The sequence below is a fragment of the Astatotilapia calliptera genome, chromosome 2 (assembly GCF_900246225.1).
Source record: "Astatotilapia calliptera chromosome 2, fAstCal1.2, whole genome shotgun sequence".
NCBI lineage: Eukaryota > Metazoa > Chordata > Actinopteri > Cichliformes > Cichlidae > Astatotilapia > Astatotilapia calliptera.
Window position 1 is genome coordinate 31,098,901 of NC_039303.1, and position 19,638 is coordinate 31,118,538.

General features: G+C 41.0%; 2 protein-coding genes and 3 non-coding genes across 5 annotated transcripts; 4 read left to right on the forward strand and 1 right to left on the reverse strand.

Annotated features, from left to right (window-relative positions):
• The first annotated feature begins 491 nt into the window (after positions 1–491).
• On the forward strand, positions 492–10,003 carry ankrd13d (ankyrin repeat domain 13 family, member D). Its single transcript, XM_026142635.1, has 16 exons — positions 492–1,434; positions 1,548–1,683; positions 1,770–1,894; positions 2,122–2,167; positions 2,453–2,596; positions 2,851–3,040; positions 3,203–3,269; positions 3,423–3,504; positions 4,026–4,087; positions 4,201–4,331; positions 4,413–4,570; positions 4,996–5,109; positions 5,215–5,387; positions 5,673–5,752; positions 6,627–6,860; positions 9,464–10,003. The coding sequence occupies exons 1-16, from the start codon at positions 1,351–1,353 to the stop codon at positions 9,525–9,527; spliced, it is 1,890 nt and encodes a 629-aa protein (XP_025998420.1). The 5' UTR covers positions 492–1,350; the 3' UTR covers positions 9,528–10,003.
• A 988-nt stretch (positions 10,004–10,991) lies between these two features.
• On the reverse strand, positions 10,992–18,122 carry LOC113029504 (signal-transducing adaptor protein 1-like). The gene is made up of 10 exons (XM_026180397.1): positions 17,760–18,122; positions 16,013–16,084; positions 15,741–15,857; positions 15,511–15,567; positions 14,704–14,876; positions 14,429–14,560; positions 13,871–13,940; positions 11,634–11,736; positions 11,387–11,563; positions 10,992–11,276 (listed from the first exon to the last, which is right to left on the reverse strand). The coding sequence occupies exons 1-10, from the start codon at positions 17,859–17,861 to the stop codon at positions 11,158–11,160; spliced, it is 1,122 nt and encodes a 373-aa protein (XP_026036182.1). The 5' UTR covers positions 17,862–18,122; the 3' UTR covers positions 10,992–11,157.
• Positions 12,252–12,325, forward strand: trnaf-gaa (transfer RNA phenylalanine (anticodon GAA)). The gene has a single exon. It is a non-coding gene; the product is annotated as a tRNA-Phe (tRNA).
• trnaf-gaa (transfer RNA phenylalanine (anticodon GAA)) lies at positions 13,196–13,268 on the forward strand. Its single transcript has one exon. It is a non-coding gene; the product is annotated as a tRNA-Phe (tRNA).
• trnaf-gaa (transfer RNA phenylalanine (anticodon GAA)) lies at positions 13,546–13,618 on the forward strand. The gene has a single exon. It is a non-coding gene; the product is annotated as a tRNA-Phe (tRNA).
• Positions 18,123–19,638: the final 1,516 nt, after the last annotated feature.

The following is a 19,638-nucleotide window of genomic DNA, read 5'->3' on the forward strand; positions in this document are numbered from 1 at the left end:
GACAACATTTAGAGCAAAACTATTCTAGATTAAACCGCTCCCCACCTGTCTTTGATACACTTGTTTTGCTTTCATTTACAAATAAAAAGAGAGGAAAAAATGTGACCATCTACTTTTCACATGACTTTGTCAGATTCAGTGTAGAGATGTTTTGTTTAGGGAGGTGGGGGTTCTGCTCATTTCTTTGTTCCCTTATAGTGTTATGGCTCTATATCAAAGGTCTCCTCCCAGACTGCTCCTCCTGGCCATATCCCTTAAAAATGAATATAAGAATATAAATGTATACTTTTGTGTAAATGTGTTTTTCCTCTTTTAGATTATCAAAACGGGGAACCTGTAGCATTGTAATTATTTTCAGAAGCCTTTTTCACTTTATGTTATTTGTGTTATTTTTCAAGAAAAAAATAAATAAAAGAATGATAAACAATGGCTGGGTTTCGTGATTTCTGTTGAGCTGAAAGTGGGGAAGATGCACTGCAATTACATCACTAGTATTTTCCTGTTTATACCATCTATCCACTCCTCGGTGGCTCCACCCAGCATCTCTCAATAACCTGGAAATAAAGCGACGCCTAGATAAATAAATAATAAAGAAAACTGCCGCTGCGGCTGTAAATACACAGGAATATTTGTACCGGATCGCAGCAGACTGACAGATGTAATCGCCTTTATTAGGCGTTTGCTTGGCAGGAAACGAGTGCCGTCCCGACATCAACTGTCACCAGCATCATCTCGGATGCCCCAACTCGAGGGACCTGGATGTGAAAGCGGAGTAAAGGCCGTGTCTTGTGTTATTTAGACAGCCCTGCGATAAGAAAGGGGGGAATGGTTGCAGTAGCAGCAGCGGGGGAGAAGCTAGCTAACTCCATCAGCCGGCAATTTCACCCGCTATTTTACTACTTTAAGGACACTGTGGAAAAAATGAGCGGACACTGAGGCGCATTTTAGGCTGTCTTCAGTTACGAATAATGGAACACAGGCGCCAAAACGAGAGGGAAATGATGTTATTAGCCAGTTAGCTAACGTTAGCCCAGCTAGCTGCTAGTTAACGTTAACTACAACAAATTAGTGGGCTGAGTTAGCCTAGCTAACTCAGCCCACTAATTTCCATAGGCAGGTACAGTAGTCGTTTAGTTGCTGACTAACGCTAGCAACTTTGGTATATTTAGTGAGTGGAAGGGTTTTTCCCCCTTGGTGACACACCTCTTGCATTCAGAGTTTACAATTCCCTGCTGTAAACGAGGCTAGCTAGCTAAGCAGCGGTGCCGATCAGCGCAGCACCCGTCTGCTGTGGTGTCGCTGCAGAAGTCGTAGCTTTCCTGCTGATTAACTCTCAAACGGTCGTCAAACATGGCTCAAGAAGCGTTTCCTTTGCATTATCTGGTTTGGAACAATCAGTACCTGGAGCTGGATCGAGAGCTACAGAAGAAAGAGGTAAGACTTGATTTTGTTTTTTGGAGCTGGTGATTGATGATGGGTTTTTTTTTTTTGGCATGTCGAACTGCATTGCGCTCATGCTGCTGCTGCTTGTGTGTTTGGTTTTGCAGCAGGATCTGGAGCGCTTGGATCCGAGAGGGCGCACCCCGCTGGAGCTTGCTGTGTGTCTGGGCCACCTGGAGTCAACCCGGGTGCTGCTCAGGCACTCTGCAGACCCTACACATTGCAACGCACAGGGCTGGACCAGTGAGTGCTCTGCTGCTTCTCTGTTTCCTACCCTCAGGCTACTGAGGGAAAGAGAAACACCCTCTGTAAATAAATGCATGTTTCAGTCTTGCAGGAGGCAGTGAGCACGGGGGACCCTGAGCTTGTACAGCTGGTGCTTCAGTACAGAGACTTCAAGCGTGCCACTGAGAGACTGGCGGGCATTCCCGAGCTGCTCAGCAAACTAAGACAGGTAGATCCATCTGGTTGCACAAATGTAATCTCTTGGGTTTTACACCTGACCCGTTGAACTGAGACAACCCTCATCAATTCCTTGGTGCCTGGTTGAAGGTTGATGGGGAAGAATTTAAGTCTGATGTGTCAGTGTATGTTTTTAGCAGCTCTTGAGCTGTATTGAATCTGAAGGCATAAACGGTAGACGACTTGAGAAGATCTAAGAGTGTCTTCTGTGTCTTCCAGGCACGAGACTTTTATGTGGAGATGAAATGGGAGTTTACCAGTTGGGGTGAGTGTGGCTCATTAATGCATATCCACAGAGGTCAGTTTCAGCACCACAACTAGCTGGACAGCTCCCACAACAGCCGCAAACAGATGTTGTTCAGCGGATTAAAATTAGAGTATCACTACCAACCAGATTATAGCATATATGATTCTCTCATTGATAGTTAATAAATTCAGACAAAAATTGTCAGCTTTATTGTCAGCCAGCTTTTTATTCATTAGGTATTCAAATTGTTTCTAGTGCTACTTCACTGTAACTGCATCTCATCTTCTTCAACTTCCATCTCAGTGCCCTTGGTGTCAAAAGTGTGCCCCAGTGATGTCTACCGGGTGTGGAAGAGTGGCTCTTGCCTCCGTGTGGACACCACACTCCTGGGTTTTGAACACATGACTTGGCTGAAAGGACGACGCAGCTATATCTTCAAGGGTGGAGGTATGCGCTTTTTGCACCTTAGGCCACAATAGCATGCAAGCCTTTTAACTTAGAAACTAACATAGATAGATTCTGAGCTGATGTAGGCCATCCCTGAAAGACTAAAAAGCAATTCTGTTCTTCTAGCTTTGTGATGGCTTTCATTCTGTCAGAATTATTGTCATTTTCCTCTTGCACCTGTATCTTGATTGAGTTTTGTATGCACCCTGATTACACAGCCTAGCTGTTTGTGCTATCTGTCCGTCTCTTCTCAGACGATGGGGCAGTGGTCATGGAGGTGGACCATGAGAAGCAGGTCGTGTACACAGAGCCGCTTGTGTTGTCCCCTCGTGATGCGCCTTCGCTCCTGGCAGCAATGCAGCCATCTCAAGAGAACACAGCCCAGAGACTCACATCGCCTATTGTCTCCACGCACCTCAACACTCGCAATATTGCATTTGAGCGGTAACATACTGTATACATATACGCAGAATTCTTACATTATTTCTACACATCTCATTTTTCATGTTTCCGTGCATAAACTCTGAGTGCATCCTCACAGTTAGTCATGTAGAAATATATATTATATTAGCACAATGAGTACTTAATTTGTCATTGTGTGTTTAGGAACAAGTCTGGAATCTGGGGCTGGCGCTCTGAGAAGAGCGAGGTCGTCAGTGGGTATGAAGCTAAGGTAAGTGCGAGTGAGCCCATTTAGTTTTAGATGTATTTAATTATTTATTTCAAACTGTGCTTTTGAATTTAGACAGGCAGACACTCATACTCCTGACTGAAAGCAAACTAAAATGCTCACGGGTGCTTTTCCTTTGTGCGTTGTTGTGTATAGGTTTACAGCGCTACCAATGTGGAGCTGGTGACTCGTTCAAGGACAGAACATCTGTCAGACCAGGACAAGTCGAGAAGCAAAGGTAACAACGGATACACACAGATACACCTCATAACTGAGGTGTGTATCTTGAACAGATTGTGGAGACTGAAAAATGTGATTTTTCACCAATTTATTGTAATAAAATGTTGATTGTATTAGAAAATTAGCTCTTCATGGATACTTTCCTTAAGTGGACTTATTATGCTTTTACTTGTTTCTGGTCATATATACACTGCTACAAGTGTGAATGTTCATGTTAAACGTGGTCAAGGTTTTAAATAATAAGTATGAGTAATCCCTCTGAGATTGAAACCGAAGCATCTAACTGCTCAGAATGCTCCATGTCAGATAGATCATCAGTCCATAGGCACAGTAAAAGATAAATAAGGACTATTTTGAACTATGGGTCTTGCAGAGCTGCTATAATAAAGTGCTGGAATAAAAATATGGGGCTGGAAATTTACAGTCCACTTTAAACAGACCATACAGAGTAAATTTTAATGGATTTTTGTAGCACTTTTATAGTGATCTCTTTTTATTCCTTTTTGTCTTCCTACTCAGGCTCAAAGACTCCTCTGCAGTCTTTCCTGGGGATTGCTGAACAGCACACAGCTCACAATGGGGTAAGTCTCAGCAGCGCCCGTGCATTAACATCTACACACACACCACCTACACTGCTTTCAGCCTCCTTTAATGAACACTGTTACTTACTGCTCCCTTTCCATATTTCTCTTAGAGCAACGTGTCCCAGTGCGCCAGTCCTCACAACCCCACAGCCATCACAGCTGAGGAATACTTCAACCCGGAGTTCAACTTGAACGGCCGCGACATTGGACGCCCCATTGAGCTTACCAGCAAAGTTCAGAGGTAAGATACACAACGCAAATCCATGCACAGATGTTCATCACCACCCTTATTTCTCTTTTTGTTGTTCTGCCTCCATTCTAGGTTTAAAGCAACGCTGTGGTTGAGCGAGTCTCACCCTCTGTCCCTGGCCGAGCAAGTGACACCCATCATAGACCTCATGGCCATTTCGAACGCCCACTTTGCCAAGCTGCGTGACTTCATCACCCTCCGCCTGCCACCAGGCTTCCCTGTCAAGATAGGTGAGTGTGGTTAAAGATATATGTTGTTAGTGGCACTATTTGAGACTTTTTGAAAGTTTGCCAACTTGACATTATCTCACGGTAGTTATTTTGCAATAACAAGAGCAAGCACCTGTATAAATGAAAGAGGAGAGAGCAAAGACTTTAGTTTCTATGTTTACCAGGGTGTAAAAATCACATGTATCAAATCATCGGTCAAAACTGGTTAAATCCAAATGGCAACTGTCTTGTTTAGGGTGTGCAATCCTAGCTTATATGAAGTATATAATTATATTAAATATATTGAAGATCCCAGAAATGCAATCACCTCTGAGCCTCCAATCACCTTTTGTGGGTTTGGAAGGTGTTTTATTTATATGTTTTTGTTTAAGTCCTTGCTGGCCACCACATCTCATGTCTGACTGAACTCTCCGTCTGCCTTTCAGAGATTCCTCTGTTTCATGTGTTGAATGCCAGAGTGACGTTCAGCAACCTGTGCGGCTGTGACGAGCCGGTCAGTTCTGTGACGGTTCACAAACCAGAGAGCCCCGGAGAAGCTGGTAACTACTGACCTAACATTTAGTGGTACCTGATACCTTTACATGACTTTAAATTGACATGTAATCATTATCATTGTTATTATCATGTACTTTCTCATATCACAGGTCAGGCCACTCCTCCCTTCCACTGTGAGGTGGACCCCTCAGTGTTTGAGCCCCCTCCCGACTACACCACTCTCGGTCCGGGCCGCAGCGAGCCAATGAGGGACGAGGATGACAACCTGCTGCAGTTTGCCATTCAGCAGAGCCTGCTGGACGCCGGCACAGAGAGCGACCAGGTCAGAACAAATCCCCTTCTGGGTCACAGAGCCTTGTTCTTCTTTTCCTTTCAAGACTTTTCTGGGTTTTTTTTTAAATTTTCTCTCAGTTTATTAATTTGCCCTTCTCATGTGACGTTTTACAGCACCTTTTAAAAAACAAAGGGTCTCGGGTCATAATACTGTTACAGTGTTTTTATCATCTCAAACTCATTCCACTGTGAATTATTTAAAAGCTCAGCACAGTCTCTGTGTAGGTTGTCCTTAAATCTAAAGCCAGGTGTAACCCTTGTGTCTGGTTTTCAGGTGACCATCTGGGAGGCCCTCACCAACAGCCGTCCAGTGCCACAGTCTCCCCTGTACGAGGAAGACTCTCAGCTGGAGAGGTGAGCTTATCCTCAGGCTTTACCCATCTTCTTTTCTTAAACTGGCCATGTCCTTAATAATTACTTCAAACGTTCTGAGATGGCACACAACACACCTAAGGACTGTTTCCAGATTGTCGTGTTTGACAGAGAGGAGCATAAACCTGGCAGCTGAGTCACTCATCTATGCAACACATGTTAATGACTGGTCCGTGGACTGTTGGCTGGACATTCTGACTTTTGTTTGTTCTGCAAATGAAATGATGAGACTAAACGTCTGCTATCTCAGTCAGTCTGTCTAAATCGTATGCAACACTGATCAGCTGCCAGGCCCAGCTTCAGTTCACGGACACTTTCACGCTGCTCACACTAGTTAAAGGTTTTATGCCTGAATGAAAGCTTCAGAAAACAGCCAGAGATATGAGGACATGCAGGTAGATATCCTCCATATGTTTTCTCTGGTATTAAACTTTAATACTTACACTTTCTTAGAAAGTGATAACACCTCTGCAACCAAATTTAACAGGCTCTTTTTCTTGCCAGTGCTCCTCCTCTTCACAATGGAAACAAATGGCACTGATCATATACTTTTCACTCACCTTTTGACATGTCTGGTTAAAAGGTTATGACCTCACAAACTCTCTTGTAGTTGTTACTGTAAAGAAAAATCAGACAGTTTTAACTTATCTTCCTTGTTGTTATGTAGGGAAATCCCTGGCTTGTGAAGTGACTTAATTACACATTTCTAAATAGAGTTCAGTGATGAGCTTTTTCTTCCCACCTTCTCCTGAGAGCACCAGCTTAAATTTATCCTGTAATGAAGCGCAGCTTGAAAAGTCTCCTGTTAAGAGACCCGTCGTTATTTAACGGTGTCCTCATTTCTCTCCCATCTCAGGGCGATCCAGGAGTCTCTGTCCATCTCACTGGCCAGCAGAGAGGGAGAGGAGATGGCCGACCCCAGCCAGCCCTCTTCTGTCTCTCCGTTGGACCCCACCGCCAACTCCCCGCTCTCCTACAGCACAGTGACCGATCCGCGCTTATCCGCACACTACGGTGTGGCGACCAGCTTCGACGAGCAGCTGCGGATTGCCATGGAGCTGTCCTGCAGGGAGCAGGAGGAGATAGACAGGTGGGAGTGGAGACGAGATGGATGAGGAAATGAGTCATTTCTGAAATTGTGGGTTTATATGACCTATAATTGTTAGACAGAAGGAAGAAACGACAACAAACAAACAAAAAACCTCTCACACCTGCTAGAATTTGTAGAGCTTACAAAGTATTAGTCATCTTTTTTATTTTTGTTTTAATTTAATGGAGTGTGCACACAGAGAGTGCCGCCCTCTGCTCTTTCATCTCAAACTCATATTTTGGCAGCATGGTGTGACAAACAACAACTGCGACACTTTAGGTGTCAAAAATCTCTCAAAAAACAAATGATGCTGACAAATTATTCCCTGCTTAGGGAAGCAGTTGGATTCAGATGGATTCATCCATTCATCTAACCACCCTTTTTCATAACCACGTATCTAATTCAGGGTTATCCATCTGTCACTGGGCTAGAGGCGGGGGACACTGCAGACAAGTTTCCTTGCTCTCACGTGGCTGGAAACATTAAAAATGTTTTAAGCTTGAAAAATAAAATATGAAAAAAAGGAGAGGAAGATAATGAGGGATAAAATACTGCTTGTCAGCACCCCATTAATGCTACCCAGCGCTATCATAGCCAAATAGCAAAGTAGTTTATCTGATGTTATTATAACTATATCAGCCTTCAGCTGTAGCGGTCTAATTATTTCTGGTGTTAATGGCGGCTCATAGTTCAGCTGCTGTCAAAGAGGCCCGATTGAACCTGCAAACTACTAGCTATACAGGCAGTATAAAAGTGTCTTTATGAAGCACGAGGGATTTCAGCAGATGCTAAATGCCCGAAGTGAAAGGTTCAGTCCACTGAATGAGCAAAACAGTGGGGGGCTGTGGGGGGTCACTTCTCATTCTGCAGTCTTGTGAACTTCTACGGACACAATTTTATGAAATAAAGGTGAAAATTAAAAAATTCTGACCCAGATTAGGACTCACAACGACTCAGACTCGTGTATTGTTTTCAGTCGGTCATCCTCAGTCATCTCTGGTGAGTTAATGCACATTTAGCAGTGAGTTACTCTTCCATCCTCCTTTGTGTCAGATGGTAATGAGCTGCAAATTCGGTGTGAAGTCACGTTGCTTTTGGTGCCTTTCGTTTGGGTGGTAACCTGATTAAATACATTCACCTGTTCAACAAAAAATTCATTTTTATTAGTAAATTTCTTGATTTTCATAATTCATGCGCGCTTCAGCAAGAACTGTGCAGTTTTCTTAGATTGACAACTTTTTTTTCAGCTATGGTCCTGTGAGAAACGGAGTACACCATGTGATTGAGAAGCTTGTAGAAACACCTTTCAGTATAAATAACTTGACTTAATTATTTTCTACATCAGTCTCTCACGTCACGCTTCTTTACGGCATTGCTTCAGTTCATCGAGGTTCGCAGGGTTTCTCTTAATGCCCTACCACAGCATTTCAATCAGGTTGAGTCAGCCATTCTGTTGTGACAGATGGCCTCACATTTGACTCTAGAATACTTTGGTATACAGAGGAGTTCATAGTCCACTCAATGACAACAAGGTGCCCTGGCCCTGTGACTGCAAAGCAAGCCCAGATCATCACCACTCGTCTGTCCAAAGGACATTGTTCCAAAAGTCTTTGTTCAGATGGAGCTTTGCAAACCCAAGCTGTACTGCCATGTGCTTTTTAGAGAGAGGAGGCTTTCTTCTTTCAGTCCTTCCAAACAAGCCACATTTGTTCAATCTTTTGGTGTGTTGGTGTTGTTCCTGCATCATCAATACTAATGTTGCTCCAGGATCAGCATCGCAAATGGCCAGGGAGCATTCAGTCAGCATTAGCCAAGAAGTTAATGCTTTTAAAACACGAGTAACCTAAATTTGGCTAATGGCAAACCTAAGTTGATAATGTTCTTTTGTACAAACTGATTAAAGAAAAGAGTTAAAATGTTTACTGTTTGTTGTGGAGGAAAACTTAATATAAACAAACCCCCCACTCCCACATTGCAAAGCTATGACATCACAACAATGTGCTTGATCCCTTTAAAGCCAAATCATATTTGTTAAGTGAGTTTTTGAGATTACATCACAAGTGTGATCTCCCTTCCCTAACCCCACCCCCTGAAAAACCCAAATAAACTGCAGGAGATATTTGTATGGAATAAATTGCAAAAAATATTATAAAATATGATACAAATTTTAACTCATATATGCAAATTAATATTTCATGTTTTTTAAATTTCATCAGAAGATTCACCAAATACTCTATTGTTAAAAAATTGGAATTTTCTGACAATTATTTTGTGATTCATGCTTTGAAGGGTTAAGATGATGCAGGAACACCTACACGGGGATATCAAATACACCACTTTACATTTAACACTACTTTAACACACTATCGGGCGATCGTGGCTTAAAGAGTTGGCAGTTCGTCTTGTAACCGGAAGTTTGCCGGTTCGAGCCCTGGCTCGGACAGTCTCGGTCGTTGTGTCCTTGGGCAAGACACTTCACCTTCAGATTACACTTATAACACGATCCGAACAGCTTTTCAGATGCCTTAAACCTGTGAAGAAAGTCATCTTAAAGTGATGATGCTGTCAGTGTTCTGACAGATGAACTTCTTATTTTGCTACAGGAAGCGTAAGGAGGAGGAGGAGGAGCTGGAGAGGATCCTGCAGCTGTCACTCACCGAAAAGTAATGTAACACCGACAAGGGCAGGCGGAGGCAGGTCTACATTAGGGAACAATCATCTTATTTATTCTGTTTTATTTTTTAAATCCTGAGATGTTAACTTATTACAGACATTTTATTTGTATTTCTCACACGAAGGCTGCTACAACAAAGTGTAAAGGACCTGAATATAAGAAATGTGAAACAGGAAGAGACCGCTACTCTTAAAAAACAACAAAAAATAAACACTATAGTGAAGGAGTGAGACGAAAAGGGATAGTGTGTTTGGTTTTCTTTTTTATTGAATATTTTTCACAGTCTTGCTGTCTTTACTGAGTAATGAATGATCCTTAAACTTTAAACCTATAACATGATCCACAATAAAGATAAAAAATAAAATAAAGTGCAATCTTAATGGAATAACTTATAAAACTATAACATTTCAAAAGTTTATGTTGGCTTACTCCTGTGTGTGGAAAATAAAAAAAAATAACAATGATCCTGGATTGTGTCTGTGGGTTTTTTTTGTTTGTTTGTTTTTAATTTATTAATAAAGAATAAGAAGAAACATCAGTTTTCTATATTTACAATTTAATTATACATTGATCCGAAATAAACAACAGTGCTTTAAGCTTTTGTTTCTTTTGTTTCTTTTCTCTTTTTTTTTTTTTACACATTTAAACATGAATAACAGGCAGAAGCTGAGACAAAAACCAAAGCTAATCTGCAAAACCTATTCATGTTACTTTGGCAGTTGATTGTTTTCACCTACGTGAGATTTTTGACATCAGAGTCATCACTTTTGTATTGTGAAAATAGTCATCAATCAATCAGTAAAGCAAGAAAGCACTCAGCAGAGTTGGAATCATATTCAACCCCAGTGACAGCGTTTAAGCTCACTCTTACAAAACTTATGAAAAATACAAAAATGGAGTACAGTGATGCAACGTTGCACATGTAAACAATCTTTCATCAAGAACATATTAAAGACCTTCACTGATAATCTTACAACTCTGCAATGTGAAAATCTTATCTAGCATTGGCCAAGCTTTTTAAAAATATTCTCGGGCTCTCAAACATGTTTCATCCTCATGTTCAGACCCTCCTGCTTCTGGTATTATTACTTTAGCTGTAGCGGTGTCGCTGATGGCCGCCCTCAGCCCAGTCTAAACATCCAGGGCATGACTTTTCATTCATTAACATCCAAGTTCCCGAGGGGGTTGATTACTTTGGTGAACCCTCAGTGTAAAAGTTCCAATACGGATCCATCCACAGGTACAAAGATTTGAACAAACATTTAATCTTTTACAAAGTTTTTGGGTCTGACTACGGGATGAAATGTTCAGCTTTTTTATTGACACCCCTCAGCTGGATTGCAATGACGGATGCAGATATTAGTGGTCACTGAAATAAACACAGAAATCCTTTTGATCATCTAGCACCGTCCGCTCATTTGGTCACAATATTTAAGCAACGGTCCAAACTCTCCCATCTTGGAGAAAAATGTATAAATTTCGTTTCAATAAAGCAGAATTTAGCCATTTTCACCGTGAACATTGTGATCTCTGAGCTGTAGGTAAAAGTTTTACGTTATACTTGTCAGGTTACACCAGTCCCTACTTCACGCTGTCGGTTTCTCGGTCGTCCACTGTGCCGTGTTAGATCGTTGTTTTTCCATTCAGTTTTGTTTCATAAGGGGAGACTTTCTCATCAGTCGAAACATAGATGTTTTCTCTCCGTTGTTTTAGGGCTCTCCTGAGCTCATCATCCAACTGAGCTGGTTTAAACAAAAGCATTCAAGTCATTTAGACTTGCTCTTACATTTGCCTTGATTTCTGCCCGTTCGCTTGTTTGTTTTGTTTTTAAATCAACATTCACTCTGCTCACCTAGATTCAGGCTGGAGTCATTGGGATCATCAGGAATGACATATTCTCCCTCATCAGGCTTGTTTGGCAGAATCTCCTCTTTGGTCCGTGACCGCAGCATAGGGGGCACTTGTGCCTTTGGTAGTGGTTTAGGTGCACGTGCGGTTGTGTTGAGGCACTTGGGAGCTGGTGACGCCTCTATTGAACACAATCGGTGGTTAGGAGTTGCCCACTTCACTGTAACCATTTTTAAAAGCAGTACTCTCACCGATCAAAGTGTCATAGGGCTGAGATGGAATGAAAGGACAAAGCCGATACTCAGTTTTTTCAATGAAGTATTTTAGAACATCCTTCAGGGAGCTGACGGTCACCTACAGAGGACGTGTGAAAAAAAAAGCCAAAGATAGACTCGGTTAATGATGCTCCCCTTTGATTTATCAGAAGTATCTGTCATTCCTCTATTACAGACAGCAGATTTTATGACACTTCTACAGCTTATAAAATAATAATAAAACAACGATAATTACAGGCGGCCTGTTTAACACTGTAAAGCTTCACTGTTCTGCTGAGACTTGCAAACTGGCAATAATCTGAACTTTGTGCTCCACAGAAATGTACTACATTGCCAAAACCTGGACTTGAACCTAGGACCCTCAGATCTTCAGTCTTTATTAGCTCTGCAGTTTTATTGCTCTATGCAATAAATCACATAATGATTTTCTGCAGCATTTATTAATCCTGTGTCCTTTCTGTAAGTGCATTTTGCTTTTATATATGAGTTTTTGGTCATCATTTGATCAACAACTGATAATGTTGAAATTATTTGACTGTTTTGGTCAGGTGACGGGTCACAGTGCTCTCTCTCATTCTCCATGTGTAGTGCATTGCCGAAATAGCTTAGTTGGGAGAGCGTCAGACTGAAGATCTGAAGGCCCCCTGGTTCAATCCCGGGTTTTGGCATTATACATTTAATCAGAGAAAGGATGATAATGGCCTAATAAAACTGAACCACAACCTCTGCCTTTTAAATCTGACCTGTATCTAAAATGGTTAAATGTTTAAAAAAAAGCCTGAGAGGACATACTGCCCTCTTAGCAGATGGTCAGTCTGGTGCTCTCCCACATGACTACCAAATTCAAGTCATTTACTCAGTTAAAATTACTTGGCACAGAAAGTAAGGACATTCGTGTTTGATCAATAATTTCTTTATTGGAACAGTAGTTCTTGGCAATTAATCTTATGCTGTTGAAAAGTCTGTTTATTTCCCCTTATTTAACCAGTAAATGGTTTAGTAAGAGAAATGCATTTGCACATATGTACACTCCTGCCTTTCCTTCTCTCTTGCTCCCTCCTCATATGCCTTCCCTTTTTCCTCTTCCTCTGTCTTTGTGCTAACAGTTGTACAGTTTCCACTGGCACTCTGTTGGTCAGCAGCACCTGGGTGATGTCAGTTACTGAATCACTTGCCTTTTTTGGTGCAAGTCATGGATGCTTGGTGATACTCCAGTGCTCTCCAAAAGTTGATTCTGTTCATATGAACGTGACGTTTTGTGGGAGAATCGTTTCATCACTCATCCAAGTGACTTCTTCAGTCTCAGCTGACTGCAGGTTTCCCCAATCTTATAAACATTACATTACATAATGACTGAAACCATGCAAATGTACTGTTTATAAGATTGGGGAAACCTGCAGTCAGCTGAGACTGAAGAAGTCACTTGGATGAGTGATGAAACATTTCTCCCACAAAACGCTACGTCTAGATGAACAGAATCAACTTTTGGAGATTTACTTACCTGGATGATTGAGCATGCATCATAATGGCACTCCAGTGCCGAAATAGCTCAGTTGGGAGAGCGTCAGACTGAAGATCTGAAGGTCCCTGGTTCAATCCCGGGTTTCGGCATTGTGCTTTGATTAACTGATTAATAAATCTTTAGAAAAGGTGAACTACAGTATTTTTCTGCAGCACCAACCCTCTGCATGTCCTCCTCTACATCCATGAACCTGAACAGAATTGTGTATGTGGGTTGCCCCAGTAAAAAAATCTGGTTTCATCTGAAGTTAATCCCATTTTAATTGTTTTTCCTGTGAGTTTCTAGGCATGGATCATGACTTAAAACTAGCCTGAGGTTTGTTCAAGTGAGGCGAACACATAGGTCCTTCTGCTGAACATGTTTGTTGCCGAAATAGCTCAGCTGGGAGAGCGTCAGACTGAAGATCTGAAGGTCCCTGGTTCAATCCTGGGTTTCGGCATTGTGTTTTGATTATGTGTTAATGCCATCAGGTAAATGTCTCCAAACAACTTACTAAAGTGTTGATCCAAAACCAGTATCGTTAACAACACGATTGATCTGTCCGCCTCTAATTTCACTCACTACACGCTCATGATTCTTCTTTGAATCACTTGTGCTCCTGTGGCTTTGAAGGAACTTTATGTGTAAATGTGTCCTTTAGCTGAAATATATTCTGATTGGTGAGAAGCTGTGAGAGCCTGTAAGGACTTACTGGTGTCTCCAGTTCAATGACAAATCCGGCGTTTATTTGGGTCACTCTGTAATTCTTCATTACAGGCCCGCTGAAACAGAAGAAACGTTGTGATGATTATATTACAGTTAAATTCTTCACAGTGTGTTTTTGCTCAATGGGCTTTCACTGAGCAAAGTTCATATTACGTTCCACTTTCTGTCTGTCCCACTCAATACTGTTTTTATCGCCAGTTAGTTCCTGGTGAACACTTCATTCTCTGTGTCAATGTGTCAGACTTACCAGTAATAATAATAATAAGGTGAATAAATTGTTTGTTGGCATCTTTCAAAGCACTCAAACTCACGTTACATTACGAAATTAGCAGGAACAATATTAAAATAGTTCTAAAACTCAGTAATATATATTATTGTAAGAGATATAAAACAAGACATTTATAGCTGATGTGCTGATGAAATCAGTCAGTACAGGAGAAAATTTATAATACAAAAAGATTAATGGTCAAAATTCAATAGTCATTTATGAGCAGGTATTCTGCATTCAGTGGTGTATATCAGAGGTTTGAATAGATTAGCAGACCTGGATGACACTTGTCTGAGGGTCAAGGCGTAGTTGTTGGGCATGGTGGATGGGCGAAGGATGATGCTTCCACACTCTGGGTTTTCCTCTAGCATCTTCTCAGCCTCCTTTCGAGTCACATCAAAGAAACACCTACAGGATTCAAAGGAAAAACAAGGAGGCACACTTCTATTTTATTGTATTTTAACTGTTTTGAAGCACTTTTTAAAGTCTATCTGAGAATTTTCTGAACCTACAAATGATCAGTGTTTACACAAACAGCAGACAGTGCTTACTCAGCAATCTCAGAGCTCAATTTGTCTTTGGATGGCGGGCCTGAGAGGAAACCTGGTCGAGGTGGGAGCGGTGGACGTGACGATGGGGATTTTCTTTTTATTTCCTGAGTGAGAACCTCCTTCAGCTGTAACACCTGGCCAGGCATCAGCTGCAGCTTACTGGGAAGCTCCTTCTGCAAGGAAACACGAGCTCGACCTCAGTACCATTCAGATCATCTGTAACATGTTCAAAAATATATCCTGATATATTTTAAAAATATATAAACGTTTATTCACTGGCCACTTTATCTGGCACCTTGCTCATTTACACCAATATCTAATCAGTCAATCAAATGGCAGCAACTCAGCACATTTTAGGCATGTGGACACCGTCAAGGTAACCTGGTGAAGTTCAAACTGAGAAGGAAAAAAGGTGATTTAAGTGACTCGGCCTTTGCTGTTGGTGCTGAATGGGCAGGTCTGATTATTTCAGAAACTGCTGATCTTTTGGGATTTTACCATATACCTGACGGCTCATTTCAACTAAGGTAGAAGAGCATCTTTGAATGCACAACACATCCAATCACAAAAGACAACACCAGGCGTTCAGCTACAAACAAGAAACTGAGGGTCATCATCACTGAACAGAAAAATGTTGCCTGGGTCTCGATTTCTGCTGTGCAGTAATAATGCGAAGGACTTCAGACTTTATCTGTACCAGGTGAACATTATTTAAATACCACTGTCTACATCACTGTGTGTGTGTAATATCCTGTATAAATGGAAATAATTGTGCTGAATCAATTAGATCGGCGTGTGTTTGCTCACCTTGACCACAGTCAGGATGAAACCCCTCCACACCTCTCCCATGTCTGCACTGTCCATCTACACACACACACACACACACACACACACACACACACACACACACACACACACACACACACAGTTGATAAAAAGCTGGTGCGATGTATAGTATTGATCCATCCAGTGATTAATTATAAGATTAGATATTAGATGTAATTGGATCATTTGAAGTGAGTTTTATCACAACAGACCTTAAGTTGCACCTTCTCTGTGCTGAGGCTGAGAGTGAACACAGTGGGTTCCTTCTTCTGATATGGAGAGTCTGACTCCATCGACTTCAGCTGCTCCAGGTCCAACTTCTCTGTATACTGAGAAAAAAATCAGGTCAGTGCTCCCAGCACTTCCTTATTGCCCCTCAAAGCTACTTCCTAATTCTTGGAATTAAACACTCCACATATTTTCAAAAGATGATTCAGTGATTAAGTCAAGCGCACAATGTGAACAAGCATAGGTGTTTGCTTACGGTATCCTGTGTGTCATCCTTGTACAGAAACAGCGAACACCCACGGAGCTCTCCATAGTATTTCTTGAAATCCTGAAAGTCATTTGATGAACATATCAGGCATCACACTTAAACTACTTACACTTGACCTGTTTCAGTTTTTCAGCTACGCAGTCATGTGGAAAACTATGCACACTTCCTGATTCGGTATCTAGTTGCTATCTGGACTTTGACTGAGCTACTGCAGCACCTTGATTCTTTTCTCTTTTCAGCCATTCTTTAGTAGATTTGGTGCTCTCCATTGTGTAGTTGCATGACCCACTTTTGCCACGTTTTAGCTGTCAGACAGATGGCCTCACATTTGTATATTTAGTATACAGAGAGATTCACAGTCAACTCAGTATCTGCAAAGTTCACAGGGCCTGTGAACTTTGCAGATACCTTTACCGCCATGTTTGCAATCGGTATCAGGTGTTTGTGCTGATATGTTGTGTTTGTTTTTTCCAAACGTGTTGCTGTACATTATCTCCAAACATTTCTACTTTGGTCTCATCTGTCTAAAGGACGATGTTTCAGAAGTCTCGTGGTTTGTTCAGATGCAACCTTGCGGATCAAAGCTGTGCTGCCATGTTTGCTTTAGTGAGAACAGAGGCTTTCTGCTGGCAACCCTTCCAAAAATGCACTACTTGTTCAGTCTTTTTCTAACTGTTCTGGTGTAAACTTTAACATTTAACACGCCAACTGAGGCCTGTAGAGTCTGAAATGTAGCTCTTGGTTGTTGTTGAAATTTTTCTGATCTTGATGAGACATCGACCCTGGGTAGATTGTCTTAAAACACACCAGAATGGTCCAGACTAGCAAACTGCTAAAACTCTTGCTGGTGATCAGTTCATCAAGTACATTTGATTAACGGCCCATGGCTGCCTCTTACCCTCTTAACTCCTGTGGAAACAGTAAGGATGTAGCTTTTTCAAAAATGCTCTTTGTCACATGATTGTATTTACACGTATCTAAAGGCTGTAAGATAATTTACAGATGAGGTATTTATATACAGACCTCTATGTCTTGTATATTTATTGTAGGATTACCATTATAAAATATGATGCACCGTCAGAGCCGAGCTACTCACTCACCGGTGATAAAAGGTGGTTAAATTTAGTCCCCTCTCCACAATAAGGCAGTAACAGTTTACGTCAGATTGAAACAACTACAGTCAGCCCAGATTACATTTGAATAATAATGTCAAAAATTGCTTCTCTACATTTTTCATGCCATTAAAATATTTTACAGTTATAAAACCTTTTCGATAACCAATAAAACAATCTCATAAAAATGTGTCCTACATAGTTTATGTGTACCACAGCACTGTGTGTCTGCTGAAAGTCATGACTGCATGAAGAGTACAGACATAAAACATTTTTATGTTTTTTGATGTTGAGTAACACAAAATTTGCTTTGTCTCCACTTTTTAAAGTAGTCCAAGAGTAATCAGATTATGCTACACAAATTTATGTAATCTAGCGGATTAATAATCAGATATGTAGCTTGTACTCAGCAACCAACATTACAGTGCAGTGCAGTAAGACCCAACTCTCTGACCTACAGCATTAAAATACTGTCGGTCAGTAAGTGATTTAGTAACAGGCCGACAAAGCTAATTCTCCATTATAAGTCCTTACTTTTGTTACACTTCTGCAGCTTTTTTTTTGGTTTGTTTGTTCTTAATTATTTACATTTCCTCATGTTTATTCCCCATATTCGTTCTTACCTTGTCTTTACTGTGTTTCTTCAGCAGGTGTCCGGAGTAGTAGAGAGGCAGGGCTGTGATCGTCTCCCTCCTCTTGTGGACAACTCTGGGGGGCACTGACATTGTCCAGTAGTCTCTCAAGTCAACGTCTTCTTCTGCCCTGGTTTGGCTCAGCTTATGTCTTACAGTGCAGTCACTAGTCAAGGGCGAACTGCTGAGTCCTGGAAAAGCTTTGTTCTGATTTTGTTTCCTTATGAGGCTCTGATAACGGGTATGAATTGAGACTAGGCGTCCAGAATATGAGAGTTTTGATCACGAGGCCATAAATGTACAAAGATAAGCCTTTCTTTCCCCCAACTTCAGCCTCAGCACTGTCCTCTCCCTCAGAATGAGGAAATGTTAGTAAATATATAAAGAAGGAAGTAGCTGGTGTTAAAAGAACTCTCATACTAACTTGTGCTTTTGTACTTTGGACCTGAGCATATCCCTAAAAAGCTTTACACCACAATAAAATATGCACACACACACACACACACACACACACACACACACACACACACACACACACACACACACACACACACACACGTTCACATCAGATCAAAGATTATTTCAGTTAACTTCACTTATTTCTTGGAGATTTATCTTAACTTTAAACATAATAAATTCTTACCTAGAATTAAATTCAGGTGTAAATGGGACTGCAAACAGATTCTGAGGAATTCACACATACACACGCACGCACAAGCTCTTAATATTGCAAGTCAGCGTAATATTTAGATTGAACACACGATTAAAGAAGATAAGCAACACTTGTTTAAAAACATTCAGCAGGATTTGTCGTGTGAGAGCTGGCACGGCGCCATGTACTAAGACAGATTTATCACAAAGTTGAAAATATACAATACACAGAATACATACATGAATGGTTTAAACTTGACTATAAGATAAGATAAGATAAGATAAGATAGAACTTTATTAATCCCTCGGGTGGGTTCCTCTGGGAAATTCGACTTCCAAAAAAAGCACAGCAACGACCAAAGTTACAGTTACAGAACTGTTATATATATATATACACACACACACACACACACACACACACACACACACACACACACACACACACACACACACACACACACACATATAAATACAGAGACAAATATAAATAAAATATACAAAGGGGATAAATAGAATAAATAGGAATAAAAAATAAAAATACAAGTGAATTGCACATTTCAAGTATTGATTCTATTGCACTGTTGACTATTTACAAAAAGTATTGCACAAGGTATTGTACAGTGAGGTGCAGAGGCACTACAGCTTAGTTGTTCCCCCCTCCTTTGTCCTCCTGTTTCCCCTCCCTCTCCCCTCCAGAGAGGAGTTAAACAGTCTGATGGCGTGTGGGACAAAGGAGATGGTATCAATATATTTTAAGGTGTAAAGGACAAGGGCAAAATTAGACTGAAAACTTAAAAAAAAAAAGTAAATTGCTGAAACCTGCATCACTACTTAAAATTCAGTGATGCTAGCTAGATAAATAAATAGTTCGATATTGTATAGCAGATAACAGAAATAACAGTGTTAGCTATACATTTTCAATACATCGTATTATCCTCAGCAGTAGTAAGGTAGAAGTGTGTCTACGGTACTTGTTACAGTTTATGAACCGTTACATAAAGGTTACATGTAACACTCTCAGGTGCAGCTAATCACACCAGCAGAAGGCTCTTACTTCAGATTGTCTGGGATTTTGGGAGGTAAGAAAAGCATCATTGTTTTCCAAGTGCATTCAATCTGTGGTGAACATGGTTAATGTTTAACTGATGCCAAGCAGCATTTTAACCTTTTACCCTGACATTTACCAGTATGATAGCAGGCAGTGACATTGGCGGCCATT

Excerpts from the sequence above, each read along its gene's own strand:
- LOC113029504 (XM_026180397.1), bottom strand. The coding sequence starts at position 17,861 with ATGTCAGTGCCCCCCAGAGTTGTCCACAAGAGGAGGGAGACGATCACA. Across the intron at positions 16,085-17,759 it reads AGAAACACAGTAAAGACAAG|GATTTCAAGAAATACTATGG; the intron begins GTAAGAACGAAT and ends AATGACTTTCAG. Across the intron at positions 11,737-13,870 it reads TCATTGAACTGGAGACACCA|GTGACCGTCAGCTCCCTGAA; the intron begins GTAAGTCCTTAC and ends CGTCCTCTGTAG.
- ankrd13d (XM_026142635.1), top strand. The coding sequence starts at position 1,351 with ATGGCTCAAGAAGCGTTTCCTTTGCATTATCTGGTTTGGAACAATCAG. Across the intron at positions 5,110-5,214 it reads AGAGAGCCCCGGAGAAGCTG|GTCAGGCCACTCCTCCCTTC; the intron begins GTAACTACTGAC and ends CTCATATCACAG. Across the intron at positions 6,861-9,463 it reads GAGCAGGAGGAGATAGACAG|GAAGCGTAAGGAGGAGGAGG; the intron begins GTGGGAGTGGAG and ends ATTTTGCTACAG.